Source organism: Chenopodium album, chromosome 10 (assembly GCF_948465745.1).
Source record: "Chenopodium album chromosome 10, dcCheAlbu1.1, whole genome shotgun sequence".
NCBI lineage: Eukaryota > Viridiplantae > Streptophyta > Magnoliopsida > Caryophyllales > Amaranthaceae > Chenopodium > Chenopodium album.
The window spans coordinates 9664035-9678347 of NC_137843.1; the positions used below are offsets into that span (position 1 = coordinate 9664035).

General features: G+C 31.6%; 1 protein-coding gene across 1 annotated transcript; it reads right to left on the reverse strand.

Moving 5' to 3' along the window:
* Positions 1-1625: 1625 nt before the first annotated feature.
* On the reverse strand, positions 1626-13922 carry LOC145562187 (BEL1-like homeodomain protein 2). Its single transcript, XM_081622379.1, has 5 exons — positions 13466-13922; positions 11822-13264; positions 10066-10451; positions 7934-7994; positions 1626-2559 (listed from the first exon to the last, which is right to left on the reverse strand). Exons 2-5 carry the CDS (start codon positions 13214-13216, stop codon positions 1957-1959), a joined length of 2445 nt encoding a protein of 814 aa, XP_081478505.1. The 5' UTR covers positions 13217-13264; positions 13466-13922; the 3' UTR covers positions 1626-1956.
* Between the last annotated feature and the right edge of the window lie 391 nt (positions 13923-14313).

Consider the following 14313-nt stretch of genomic DNA (forward strand, 5'->3'; position numbering starts at 1 on the left):
TATGGTTCTTTTCAAGAGCATCTATTTCTTTTTGCATAGCTCTTACCCAATCAGGATGCTTAGAAGCTTCCTTATATGATTTAGGTTATGTCATAGTAGAATGAAAACCTTCGAATTTAGAGAAGAAGAAGATTCAGAGAAGAACTTAGTCGAAGAAGAAGAATGAAGAACATAAAGTGTTTTATTATTGAAAGAAAAAATGAAAACCCAGAAAAGTTAGGAGAAAGTTATTATATGCAATTATTACAACTAACACCTATATTTATACAGCTGTATGATGCTAACAAAATAACAGAAAAAGAAATTAGAGTTTGTTATAACTAACTCTAATTACACTGCTGACTAAGCTCCTGTTTGACTAATTCTGTTGTTAGCCAAATGGGCCTGGGCCTGAATATGGGTGTCCTCAACAGAGTATTCATCAACGTCAAATGTAACCCATGATTTTGATCCAACTTAATTATGTTTCTCAGTACGTTTTGATCTCTATTGCATTGTAATTTGTAAATGTTACTCTTTAATTGATGAATTAATACTTACGCTCAAAAGAATCTTCATCCTATATAAACTCACATTTTTGTACTCAACAACTAGTTTTTCTTTTATGAGAGATCGATAGGCAAAAATAATTTGTTACTACTACCTTTTTTTTTTTTTTTTTTTTAAAAAAAAAAAAAAATAGTATGTAACATCTAGTCATCCACCTTATTTTCACTTAAATAAAAAGGTTTCAAGTTCAATCATGTCTATTTGGGATTAATCAGGTCTAATCAAATGTATATAAAGTGAAAATGAAACAAATTAGATATAATAAAATGAAGAGAATAACTGCCTTATATTAATATCTTACAATAATAATCCATCTATGACTTAATTGTTGTGACAAATTTTATTTTGTATTGCTTTAAATTGTTAACGGCCTTTGATATGCATTTAAGGTTGTTGTAGACCTTTATTAAAATAGCATTAATCGATCTTATGGAATTTTAATTTTACAACAATTTTTTTATTACATCTCACTTTATGCGACAATGTTCTATATGATGATGAAGAGCTTAATCAAATTATATTGCTTTGTTTAAATGTATTTGTTGACATGAAACATTATATACGGAGTATACAAAAATAGTAAGATACTCGTATTATCGTATATACCAATTCCAAGTTGTGTTTGAACATAATCATATCACAAGTAGACCCTGTAAAAAAAAAGTGCAAATCAAATGAACATTAGGGCAAAAAAAGTGCAATATCAAATCGATCTAATCAATTCATCATCTGTTTACTAACTACTTTACACCATTGTTCGATCATTCTCTCTCAAATTGTGACAATCCATCATTTCAATCATTTATCAATCACCACTCCCACTCCAATCTCATGAACATGCGTTTTTTCTTTTGAGAACCAATCTCATGAACATGCTTAGGCCCGCAACTAAATGATTGGAAATTATTATTACATCAAAATGCCCTTATAATTTGTCACCTGATATATAATTAACCACATCATAATGACTATACTATCACTTCTTGATGACTTGGTCGTCAATCGTCATCTCATTGGTTCCTCTTACACTATTCTTAATTATTTAATCATTCACAAAATTAATTTTACATACGTAGTATAAATAACAATTAACTAATTAAACTCCACTCATCCAAAAATAAAATTCAAAAAAGAAGCTTAATTCTTCTACTATACAATTTTCCAACAAATAATAAAAAGATAATCATAATATGATGCATGGACCAACCTAGCTAGCTAGTTTACTTAGCTACATACATACATACGTCCCTGAAATTGCACCAATCTATATTTTTCACCCCTTTTTTTCACTTTGTTCAATTTTTATAAGCTAGGAAGACATATTATTTTTTGAATTTGTACGCCTTTCCCGCTTATTTTCTTTATAATAACAAAAAAAAGAATATAATAAAAATATAAAAACCAATTTTAGCAGCTCCCAAAGTCCCTAACAGAAAAGGCAGCACCTTTCTCCGGAGCATTCCCGGCATGACGAAGCCCTAAAGTAAGGGACACGTCACCAGTCGAAGTCCCAAATCTAATCATAGTAGTGGGGCCCACATTATCCCCACCACCTAAATGACACGTATCATTTGCTGGTCCATGGATAAAATCCTGGGACCCACTTGGCTGAAGACCTACAAGGGCTGCAGCCGAGTGGGACGGTAGTTGGTGATGATGTTGGTGGTGTCTATTGATTGCAAGAACTGAAGGGTCGCGGTCAGATGGCGGGACTGCAGGTGTCATTGTTTCAGCGGATCTTTTGCCTTCTGCTGCGACAGTGGCATTGGCAGCAGGAGAAGAACAAGGCATTGGGTTATGTGAAGTTGATGCTTGTTGTTGTTGTTGTTGCTGATGTTGTTGCTGTGTTGCGAAGCTGTTGCTGGTGCTGCTGCTCGTTTGGTTTCCTTCTCGATCGCGTTCTCGTTCTCGTTCTCGCTCTTCTTCCATTTCTTTGGATTCTTGTTGGTACATCTCTTCAATCATGGGTTTCCATAACCGTACTCTTGCATTTATGAACCAATTTGATACCTGTTTTTCAAAATTTGTCCCAATGTATATATATATATGGTCATTACACTTGTAAATAAGTTCCATAATATTACTGTATAACATAATGATAGATGCATTAATGTTTAATCTGTAGGCCTTATTTATTTTTTTTTTAGAAAAAATCTGTAGGCCTTATTGCCATTAACTCTTGTCATGTTATAATTTCTCCATCCTAAGATAACAGATATTATTTGACTCGGATTATTTAAAGTCATTCTAACCATTCTAATAATTCCCGCTTTCATAGTTTTATATTAGAAATTATTTTACATTTATCAAGTTTCTTTAAGAAAATATAATCATAAATTACTACGGAGTACTAAATATTTTTTTAGTTATAAATTTTTTTCATACTTGAGTATTGTACCTTGTACATCCAGTATGTTACACGTAACACGTAGAAGTCGCACTATTCTATTTTCCAGATGCCTCTAATTTTTACCTTCTTTTATACCAAGGGAAATTCCTAATTAATAAACATAACCAATCTATATACGAGTAACACAGTACATAGTATTATGGTTGGACAATTGACTCAAAAAATAGTCACAATATAGTATGAGACGACTATTGATTGGATGTACACACCAACTTAAGTTTGAAAGAAATAAATGGGATAGACAAATTAAATACAAGGTTCAATAAATTCAAAGCAGACACTGAATAAGTGGCACTGGTAGTACTGATGATTTGAGAATTGACCTTACTGAATTGTAGTTTTGAGGGCATTCAATTTTATGAAAGTGAATGGTGAATAGTATTAGTGGGAACAATTATAGTAACCAGACCCTACTTTTTTAGGACCATCCTCTTCTATTGCCTATGCACGTTATATCCTATCCTTACCTCATCACAAACACATCCCAATCATATATTTCTAAAGGTAATTTAAAGTAAAAATAAATCTAGGTACGTATAAAAAATAATAATTTATTTGACCGCTTGTAAAAGAACAATATAATTCCTATAATACTAATCGAATAACCACTATACACCGATTAAATAATACTCATAGTACTGATAAAATAACCTTTGTAATATTGATCGAGTAATCATGTAACACTAATGAAGTAACCACATGATGGCACAATAAAAGTTTGTGAGTAAGTAATGAAAGGGAGATATGATAGTTTATTTTGTTTACTGTATTTCAAAACAGTCATAATCGTGTAGATTTCTGTCTCATTTATTTGTTTATTTTTACATGCAATTTAACTGACAAGGGACACTACGACCTAAATCCTCCATTGTATCCTTCTTCAAATAGGGCTACAAGACTTGTGGGATACCTATACACTAGGGACTAGGGGGTACCATCCTTTATCTTTTAAGCACAATGTGAAGATTGAAGAGTAAAGACAATATATATTTGACTTTTTATTATTCATTGTTAGACAAAAATGACAATCGTTCCGATTCCACTTGTACAATTGTCTTATTGTAATTATCTAGGAGTAGTATGTACTAGTAGAGGAAGTCGGACCAAATTTTTTTTTGAAAGAGCAATCGTTTATATAATGAAATAGTAACATATTATTGTAAAAATAAATTCAATTGGTCATTGCTTAAATTGTTTTTTAGAGCATACTTTTAGAAACAAAGACAACAATTTACAGCATGCACGTAAGATGTAACATGCAATTTTAACCTCTCAAGTTCAGCTCAATCGAAGTAAATCTCTTGAAAATCTTAATAAGAGACAACCAAACATTTTAAAAATTATAAAGCTCCTAAAACTTGTAACAGGGACCATTTAAAAAGCATAAAATCATCTAAATAATGGAACCCAATCAAATCAACAAACAAACCTATCAATAATAATTTTTTTCCTTTATTTATGTGAAGGCTCCTATATATTTAGAAAAGGTTCCATTCCAATATGAATACTTAAAAGAATAAAAAGTAAAAAAAATCTTTTTAATTCAATTCTTTTGATATACATTAATACGAGTATATCTTATTAAGAAAAATTACATTCAGCCTCAATAATATTATGCAGTTGGTATGTTGGTAATCTTAAAAGAATATCGAGAGATAAGAGAGACTCTTTCTATTTTGTTATTTAAGCACGACTTTTATATTACAGGGATAACTTTATATGTTTTCCTAATGATTAATAATCAACAATCCTATTCTATTGATTACACTTAAAAATGCTCAAATTAGGGGGGTAGGAGTTGGTTATGTTCAGAATAAAGAAGACCTAACAAAACAAACATGTCCTTCCTAATCCTTTCCCAACCGAAATAGTTGTACAATAATAAGGAAGAATCAGCATTATTTAATGGCAACTGTAGAGGCTGAGTAATAACCAATGGGCAATGACGTAGCATGCATTTTAGTGCTTGTCACGCACTTACATGCAATGCAATGCAATGTTCCAAGAATATGCTCCTTTTTTTTCTTTTTCTATTAGTTGCATTGTTCTTTTTAGATTTTCTTTCGATTTTATATCTTAGCTAGCTAATTAATGGAAAAAGACTTTATACATATTGTGGAAGTAGGATTGTTTAAAAGATGAAATTAGATTTCACAATCTTGTTCTTAATATTGCATTGGAATGCTATGAGATATAGGCTGCCGATATTGATGACATGTGTCCCGTCTATATTTTTCAATTATTCTATACTATATTAAAATTTCATCTTTGTAATTTTTCCTCTATTAGTACGTTGAAAAATGCCATATCTTTGTAATTTAAGAGTTGAAGGATAAATCCAATAGTATAAGAAGCACAAGTCAATTCTTCTTGAAAAAAAAAAAAGGAAGCACAAGTCAATTCTTTGAAAAAAAAAATGGTGTAGATTTTATGGATGTTAGAAGGCAATTAGGAATCTTAACTTGCCAACTTCAAAAAATATTTCTTGGTGTTGGTGTCAAATAGTTGGTTGGCTAAAGGTCTAGTTTAACAAGTGATTGTAATAATGAAAATCCCACAAGTCTAAATTATAATTATTGGATCTATTTTCAGTGTTATGAAGGTTGAGATGATGTTACATATGATAGAGATAGACTTGAGGGTCTTCCTAGAACTCTAGAAGGGTGCCATATCTTAGCTATAGTGCACTCAAATCATCTTTATTTTCTTGTTTTCAAATTGTGTATTGGTTGGTTAGCTTTATACTTATTGTATTATTGTATTGGTTAGTAAAATTTTCAATTACTAGAAAATATTTATATAAATATGTAAGCAATTCATAATGACCAATAAGCAAAGAATTTGTTGATCGAATTAGCTAATACAATCAATTATCAATTTACGATTGTTTGTAAATTATCTACTTCTAAATGTAGTAGTTTATAAACTTTTCATATATTGTAATATGTTTCACATACCATGGTTTGTTTTTATACAAATTTTATTTAGATCTCTTTTTGCTGATTTACAAAGACTTGTTTTTACGCATCTTTTGTAATCTCTCTATTGTAGTTATAATTTTATTAATAATTTATGCTTGGGATTATGGAGGTTACGGAAATGCGCATGTTAAGGTGGATGTGTGGAAACACTTTAAGAGATAGAATCAGAAATGAGGTTATTCGCAAGAAAGTAGGTGTGGCGGGCATTGTAGATAAATTAAGGGAAAATCGTCTGCGTTGGTTTGGACATGTAAGACGGAGACCCGAGGGTGCACCGGTGCGAAGAGTGGAAGAGTGGGACCATGGAGGGATTAAACGAGGAAGAGGGAGACCAAAGATGACTTGGTTGGAAGGAGTGAGGAAGGATATGAAGTGCATGGATTTACGTGAGGATGAAGTTTTGGATCGTAAGGGATGGAGGAGAAAGATTTATGTTGATGACTACACGGAATAATCAAATTTGGTTCATGTTAGCCGACCCCACTTTTGGGATTAAGGCTTTGATTGATTGATTGATATGCTTGGGATTGTTTTAACTAAATGAGATACTAAGAAATATGTTCATTAATATTGTTTGTTTTCAATTTCATATTTTTTAAAAATAATGAAATGGTAACCATATACGCAGTATAAAACAATAGTTTTCTTCTCACTTATTAGTTTTCTAAATCAACATTATTATTATTATTAACTAATATAATTTTTTTAAATACATCTCATATCATATGACATGTAAAATCAAAAAAGCAAAAATTGAAAACTAGCATTGATAGATATTAAACAAGCCCTAAATGTTACGCAATCATAATATATTGGCAAAGCTACTAGCTATTATGTATATAGTATAAGTCCTTAAACTCTGACTGTGTTAAGGATTGAATTGAACATTTTCCTAATTAAAATATACCAAGACTAATTGATAAATACATAGCATTTTTCTAATTGTTTCCCTCACCAAAAATAGTATAGAGAGTCATGAAATTAGTTCCCTCTAGTAATGTACCACAAATTTACCATACAACCTTGAACCTTGATAAGATGAACTTTCTTAAGCAAACTTTGAACTAGCTACGTACCAAAAAAAAATGTCAGCACCTATCTTCCCTTTTATTAATGTTTGATACCATCAATACTAATGTTCTCAATGAGCAGTCAATTATACACTTTTGAAATTTCGTACATGTATCGCGTGCATATTGATCTATTACTCTTTGAAATGACACAATAATCGGAAAAATATGATCATACTATTTTTAACTAATAAGTCCTATTTATCCATTGCATAAATACCATAATGTATGTTGCTTTAATCATCACTTTGGTCGGTCAACTGATATAATAATCATATAAATTCAATAATAGCATTATAAAAAAGAATCATAGTATATGGAGTAATAATGTATGATGCACATTGCATAGAGAAAGACAAAGAGAGGAAAGCTCTCTGAAAACTTTCTTCCACACCATCTTTTAATTATTTTTTCCGTACTTACATCTGCTTTTATTATCATATGATTCATCTTACCTGTATTTTTTTGTGTGTACCCTAATTAAGTGAAAGTACAATCAGTAAAATTAAAGCCAAAAGTATAATATATAAAACCCACTTAAAATAATTATACTACTATAGTGACTTTTTAGGTCATTCTCAATGACAGTAGTTTCATCAGTTAAAAAAAAAAAAAAAAAAAAAAAAAAAAGGATAAAAACTGTAGTACAAAAACTATAGGTTATATGACTTATATCCATGCAATGTTATTCTTTATTATTATTGCCATTTTTTAACTGTCCTATAGAAGTTACCAAGGCATTCTCTCATTAATGATGAATATGACTTTCTTTCTTTCTTTTTTTCCCTACTTGCATTTAAGTACTCTCTTGCATTTTTGTGTGTCTTTTATTTGCATACATGTCTGTGAAATTGTGCATATGCATAATAGCTAGAGACAGAGAGAGAGATAACGAAACGAAAGAAAAAAGGCGGTACTCGTACCTGATTTCTTGATAAACCAGTCTGCCGTGCTAACAAATGCTTATCAGCGTCGCTTGGATATCTGAGATAGTGACCAGAAAAAGACATCATATAGTGTGTCCAAGCTCGATCAATGAGAATACGACATTAGTCTATTACAGTCACCCAGTGTATAATCTACCCATGTACAATTATCATATAGTATGAGATAAATGTGTACCGTGTTTTGATGAGTTACCATGTCTTTTTACAAAAACCTACACTTGCTATATTTGTATACCATATATATGCTTTTTTTGGTGTAACAATGGTCATGTTTTTCATATATTTATATAATAACACTTGTATTTAATTAATTAATTAATACACAAGAAAATAAAAAAAAAATAATGTAAAATGGAAAAATATAGAAATTCTCTCTCATCTTAAAGGGGGCGTGAGAATCTAAGAGAGAGAGAAAGGTCATAAGGACAACTGTATGATATAGCCACTTGAATCTTTGTCATATCTTGAATTAAAATTAAATGTGGTCTGAGAAGAAAAGCATGATTGTTGTATGTATGTAGTATAACGGTAGATCAATTTTATTGGCTTTTCGCTTGTCATTATTTCTTGGAACCTTGTTGTCATTGATACAGCAGAAAAGCATCACCATTAATCAATCAATTAATTTAAATTGTTTTAGAAATTCATTAATTAATCAATACTGATCTGAATCAAGGGTCTATTACATACAGCGAGCAATTAATTACACTCCCTTATTAATTAACTCCAATGGAATTGATTAGTACTAGTCCTAGTTCTTAACAATTTACATGTGCATCATTTCATTTTGTTTGGTAATTTCAATATATATAACCCATCTTGCAAAAATGATTTTACTTAAGCAATTCATAATGATAATTGTAATATGACAATGCAATAACCAATAACTAAAATATCTCTATTTCGAATCAGAACCTTAGAATATGAAGTCAGTTTTGTTATGTTGTATGGAAACGTACTTTAAACAAATATTTGTAAGCAAATAAGTGTTGTATTATTTTAGGTTTTAGACAATATAAAGTAAGAAAGTGTAAACTACATCAATACTTCGTATATAGTATGAGCAACATACAACTAAGTAAAAATGAATAATCTGTAAGAATGATTTGAGATGATTATGGTGTTATGACAAAATTTGGATGTATTTAAAACTAAACATATATCATTAATCTTCAAATTAGAACATAAAATCACAGTGGGACTGAGATCATAACATCAAGTTGCATTTAAGATTCAAAGTGTGCCTTATATACTAGGTCGTTGGTTAAATATCTAATTCATTTTACAATGATATAAGTCATACACCTAAATGCATTTAGCAATCAATTACACAACAAAAAAAAAAAAAAAAAAAAAAAAACTTGAATATTATTAAGATAGAGAAATTTAAACATTTTAAGATCAACAAGAATTATCAATATAATATATAATAATCACCTTTCTCAATTTGTATATTTGAGTCATAGAAGCGGCCACACAAATAAATTAATAGAACACAAACAAATTTCAAATTAAACTCATTATATTCCTTGATACCACGCCATACAACCCTTATAAAATGAGCTAAATGATGAGCATTTTAACACTCAATAATGACAATTTATACTTCATTAGCCTATAATAATCTCCTATTTGACTTAGACCGTATAAAATGTATTTCTAAACTATGTTGACCTTTACATAAACATCTTACATTATATTAATTAATCATTACTAATTCAACTGAACTAAGTCCTATTCATTATATACATTAAAAAAAAAATAATAATAATAATAACAAAGTTATAAATCCCAAAAAATATTCTATTTCTAGATAGACATGATAGATTGACATGAGAAACTGTGCTAAAAAGAACATACAGAAAAAGAATAAAAAGAGACATGACCATGATGATGATCAATAACCTTTAACTCAGCTTTTTTCCCGTTTGTCCAAACCATTTTTTTATGCAACAACAACAACAACAACGACTTACACAAAGTAATTTACCTTGGATCCATCATTCATCATATTATATCATGTTATTCATATCATCATGCACATAATATTATCAACGAACCAAACAAAAAGAATAATAACAAGAGAGTAAAAGAAAAAGACAACATACGGATGAAGGAAGTGTTCAAATAGCCATGCCCTTAGTACATTCACTGATCTCTCCGGTAAGCCACGTTGCGGGCGCCACGCTTCTTGATCCATCATCCCCATTTGATGGAACGCCCTTTGTTGTCTTAGACTTTGTTCTAGTACCTTCAACCTTGGTGTTTCACCCTTTGTTATCCCCGAACTTGTGGTTGGATCTTTTTCTCCTAACATTTCACAACTATGCTTAAGTTGTACTTGTATTGCGTCCTTTAGACATCTAAAATGCCTAGACATCGCCTTTTGGGCTAACGCCGTGTATGGAATGGCTGCGCCATACCCCATTATTAGGTCGAACGAGTTTACTACCATCTGCATTTGCTCACAGTAATGGTTGTACCTTCTATCCACCTAAAAGATCAAAATCAAAGGAAATAAAATTAATTAATTAATTAAATCATACAAGTATAGTATAAATTTAGAAAGTTGATATTGGAGGTTGATAAGTCACAAGTTTCATGGGTGTACGTTAGTTGTTGAAGAGGTTACTGAGTTGTTTTCACTACTCAACTACCTAAGAGAGTAACTTAGTTAAGGAGAAAAGATGCCTTATTTTTTTATTTTTTTTTAAATTTATTTAGTGCAAATTAAAAACACAATCATATTTTTTTTAATTGATTTTGTTTTTCTTGGTGGGTATAGAATAAGACATATGTAGGTATGTATATGTATAAGATTTCAGGAAAAAGGCATCTCAATTACTTTACTATTTATATGTAAAAATATTTATGACAATGATATGAAAATGAAAACAAGAATTTGTTATACATACTCAAAAATGCGTTTCAATTCAAATAACAGACAAATTCCTGCGAAAATAGCAATTTTTAACCGTAAAATCAACAATCATTACATTATAGTCTTTAACCACTGTCACTATTTATAAACCAAGATTAGGAGTGTAGGAATGAATTGAAGATTTGGTAATATAATAGTATCATTCTTTATTTTTCGGGTATTAATTTATAAACCCTAATTAAATAAAGAAATAGGGAAGAAGGTTTGTTACTCTTAAAGGGAAACCAAAAGTACATTAACATAAATTTTAAATATAATGAATAAATAATTAGGGAAACTAACCCAAAGTATTTGGGATAGAGACAAAATTATTATTGTTAATGGAGAAGGAGGCCGAAGGATGAAAGAAAGAATATACTTTCGGGTGTTTCTTTGCCTGTCTTCTCACTATTAGTCTTAGCCAATAGAAATTCAATCTATATTTTAGACTATACATAAACAAAGTGCCTAGAGTAGACCCTCTACTATATTTGAAAAAAAAAAAAATTAGAAATTTTCCTTAGCTTAATTAAGTCAACTCATTCTAATCATATTCTTAATTATAATAGTAACAATAATTATAGTATTATATAGTAAAACTTATACATTATAATATTTTGATTGGTAGCTTATATATATTATGAAGATTTAATTTTGATTAACATAAGATTCAATGAGAATAATCCCTATATGCCCAACATTAATACTATATTTTGCCGGCCAGTAGAAAGAAGGTTGATTTTCTTTTGTGAGTAAGCATGCCGGATCTTTTAAATAAAAATCTGATTTGGGTGGTTTAATAAAAAAAAAATAATTGGGTTTGGTTAAGAAAAGTAAAGGATTAATTAATTAAATAAAATAAGATTTGGTCTTGACTCTTGGTGTGAGAAGAAGAAAGAGGTGCCATGATTAACAAAATGACTAGTAAAGAAAGAAAAACATGCCTCATCAAGCATTGCTAGTAGTTTGACCTTCCTTCTTTGATGTTCTATCCTATCAGATGGTGACAATTGAGGCGGATCTTTCGTCAATGACGAAGATCCACCTCCGTCACCAGCAGCACCACCACCGCCACCGCCACTTGAGTTCGGGTTTTGATTTGACGAATTCTGTCTCCCTAGTTTAGGCTTTTTTATTTGACCCCTTCCAACGCTACAAAATTCTTCTAGTAAATCTTGAGCAGGCTTAGCATATTTTGAATTCCTCAACACATTGACTACTCCCAATGATGACGTGGCCGCCGACCCGTACCCAAGGTGGATTTGGTTGTGATGAGCATTACTTGGACCTCCGAAAGCGCCCACGGATTGTAAGTGGTGTGGACTAGGGGCTAGGTTCTTAAAGAAATGACCGCCTGGCGATGAGGTGGTTGTTGATGATGATGGACCAACTCCAGTAGCATTAGCTTGGTGTTGGTTAAAAAACATAATATGACTTTCATTACTTGGACCTCCAATGTTTCTGAATTCTTCCTCAGCTTGTTTAGCTGCTTCTAGATGCTGTAACGACGACGATAACGATAATGATAGCCCTTGTCCTTCCACAATTCCGGTTAATTCAGCTGGATTATTGATATGTTGAGTGCTCCAAAAATTAGGATGATTTGTTGTACTTGTACTATTATTATTAGCTGATGGGTGGACTACTCCAGCCGCGGCTAGGGAGTGAAACCCTCCTCCCCCAATACCCGGCTGAATGTTGGATTGCGCTTGTGGTGGTGCTTGTGGCGGCGATGGTGATCTCGGAGGTGGATTAGTCATAAAAAGTTGCATGGCTGCGGCCGAGTCATGTGCACTTATACCACCCATCTGCTGCTGCTGCTGCTGCTGGTGCTCCACAATATGTTGTTGATCGTCTCTAGTTACCTGCCTTGTATTCCCATACCAATCGGCAGGGCCCATCCCGCCAACAGCCCGGCGATAGTCGAACAGCTCGGGGTCTGGAGCAGGCCCTGAGCCGTGCCCAAAATTGAACATCTCCGACAACATCCCAGCAGTTTCATACACAGGATGTAATCCTCCTCCTGCAGGGTCTTCAGCAGCCACAGTTGCCTGCTCGGTCTGCTGGTTTATTCCAGCAGATCTGTCGAATCCATTCGGAAAGCTGAAGATATTATTTGCAGCTTGCTGGTGGTGATGATGATGTTGATGAGGATGATGATACTCGTGGGACATAGAATTATCGGTATTATTATTGTCCGGCTGTTGTTTATCAATCGCGACAATAAGTTGTTGCAAGTGATGATAAGGTGTACTGATGATGGTGGTGGTGGTGCTAGTGGTCGTCGTCGTCTTCTTTGATGACGAACAAACTGATGGTAATGGTTGCGCTACGCCCATCTTTTTTCTATCTTTTTCTTCATCATCTTCTGTAACATAAGCAACAACCTTAACCCAAAAAAAAAACCATCAATTTGTCAGCACCATGTTAAAAAAAATATATATTAAAAAAAAAAAAAAAAAAAAAAAACACCGATTCCCCTTTCATGAAGATGATAGATAGCTAGATAATAAAAACGACCCAAAAATAAAAATATTAAAAAAAAAGAAAAAAAAAAAGCATAACTTGAAATGGAAAAATGGAAAAACCTTAGAATGAAAGAGAAATGCTTAGTACTGCAAAAATGAAAATTCTCTGAGATGAATTGTGCTTGTTTTTGTAGGTTGTCGTCTGGTAATAAGGTCTATATCAATCTTTATCAAAATGAAGCTAGGCTGTATTATCTTTAGTTATTTATGAATATTCGGGTTGAGTTCGGGTTCGGGTTACGGCTTTTTTCCTTATGTGGTTCTCTTTGTAGTTAAGTGTGCTCCCTCTGCGATCGCCTTCTGGAAAGAGATATCATCAACTAACATTAAATTATGTGGACTACTTGAGAGGGAAAGCAAAAAAAATGGAGGAAATTTTGCCAAAAATTATAAAGAGGGAGACTTCTTTTTTTTCCTTTTTTTTTTCTTTTTTTTTTTTTTTTTGTTGGTTTTGGTTCTTCAAAGGATGAGAGAGAGGAAGTAGGAGGAAAGAGAGAGAGAGAGAGAGAGGAGGGAAGTCGCTATTGATCCTCTTCTTCACCCACTCTCTCACTCCATCGTTTATTTTAAAAGTTTTCTTTATTAATTTTAATTTGATTTATTTTTACTATTTCATTTATTAATTCCCCAATTGCTCAAAGGTATTGGAGAGGGTTTTACATGGAAGGAAACCAAATATTTAAGTAGTAGATAATGACATAGGTTAACTTACTGAAAATAAAATATTGTGATTTTTTTAACCTTATTCACAAGTTAAATTTTATTGACTTTTTTCAAATTTTTTAGATGGGTCAATAAATTGTATGCATGTTCATCTCATCCCATTTTATAATTAATTGGTAATTTTCTAATTCGTATCATGACATCTGGAATAATTCTCCTAAGATCATTTCAATTGGTTTTGAAAT

What these genes read in the sequence shown, in the direction of transcription:
- LOC145562187 (XM_081622379.1), bottom strand. Translation starts at nt 13,216, where the DNA reads ATGGGCGTAGCGCAACCATTACCATCAGTTTGTTCGTCATCAAAGAAG. An exon ending in TACTAGCAATGCTTGATGAG is followed by an intron (nt 10,452 to 11,821) that starts GCATGTTTTTCT and finishes TTGATCTTTTAG; the next exon opens with GTGGATAGAAGGTACAACCA. An exon ending in CTGGTTTATCAAGAAATCAG is followed by an intron (nt 2,560 to 7,933) that starts GTACGAGTACCG and finishes TTTGAAAAACAG; the next exon opens with GTATCAAATTGGTTCATAAA.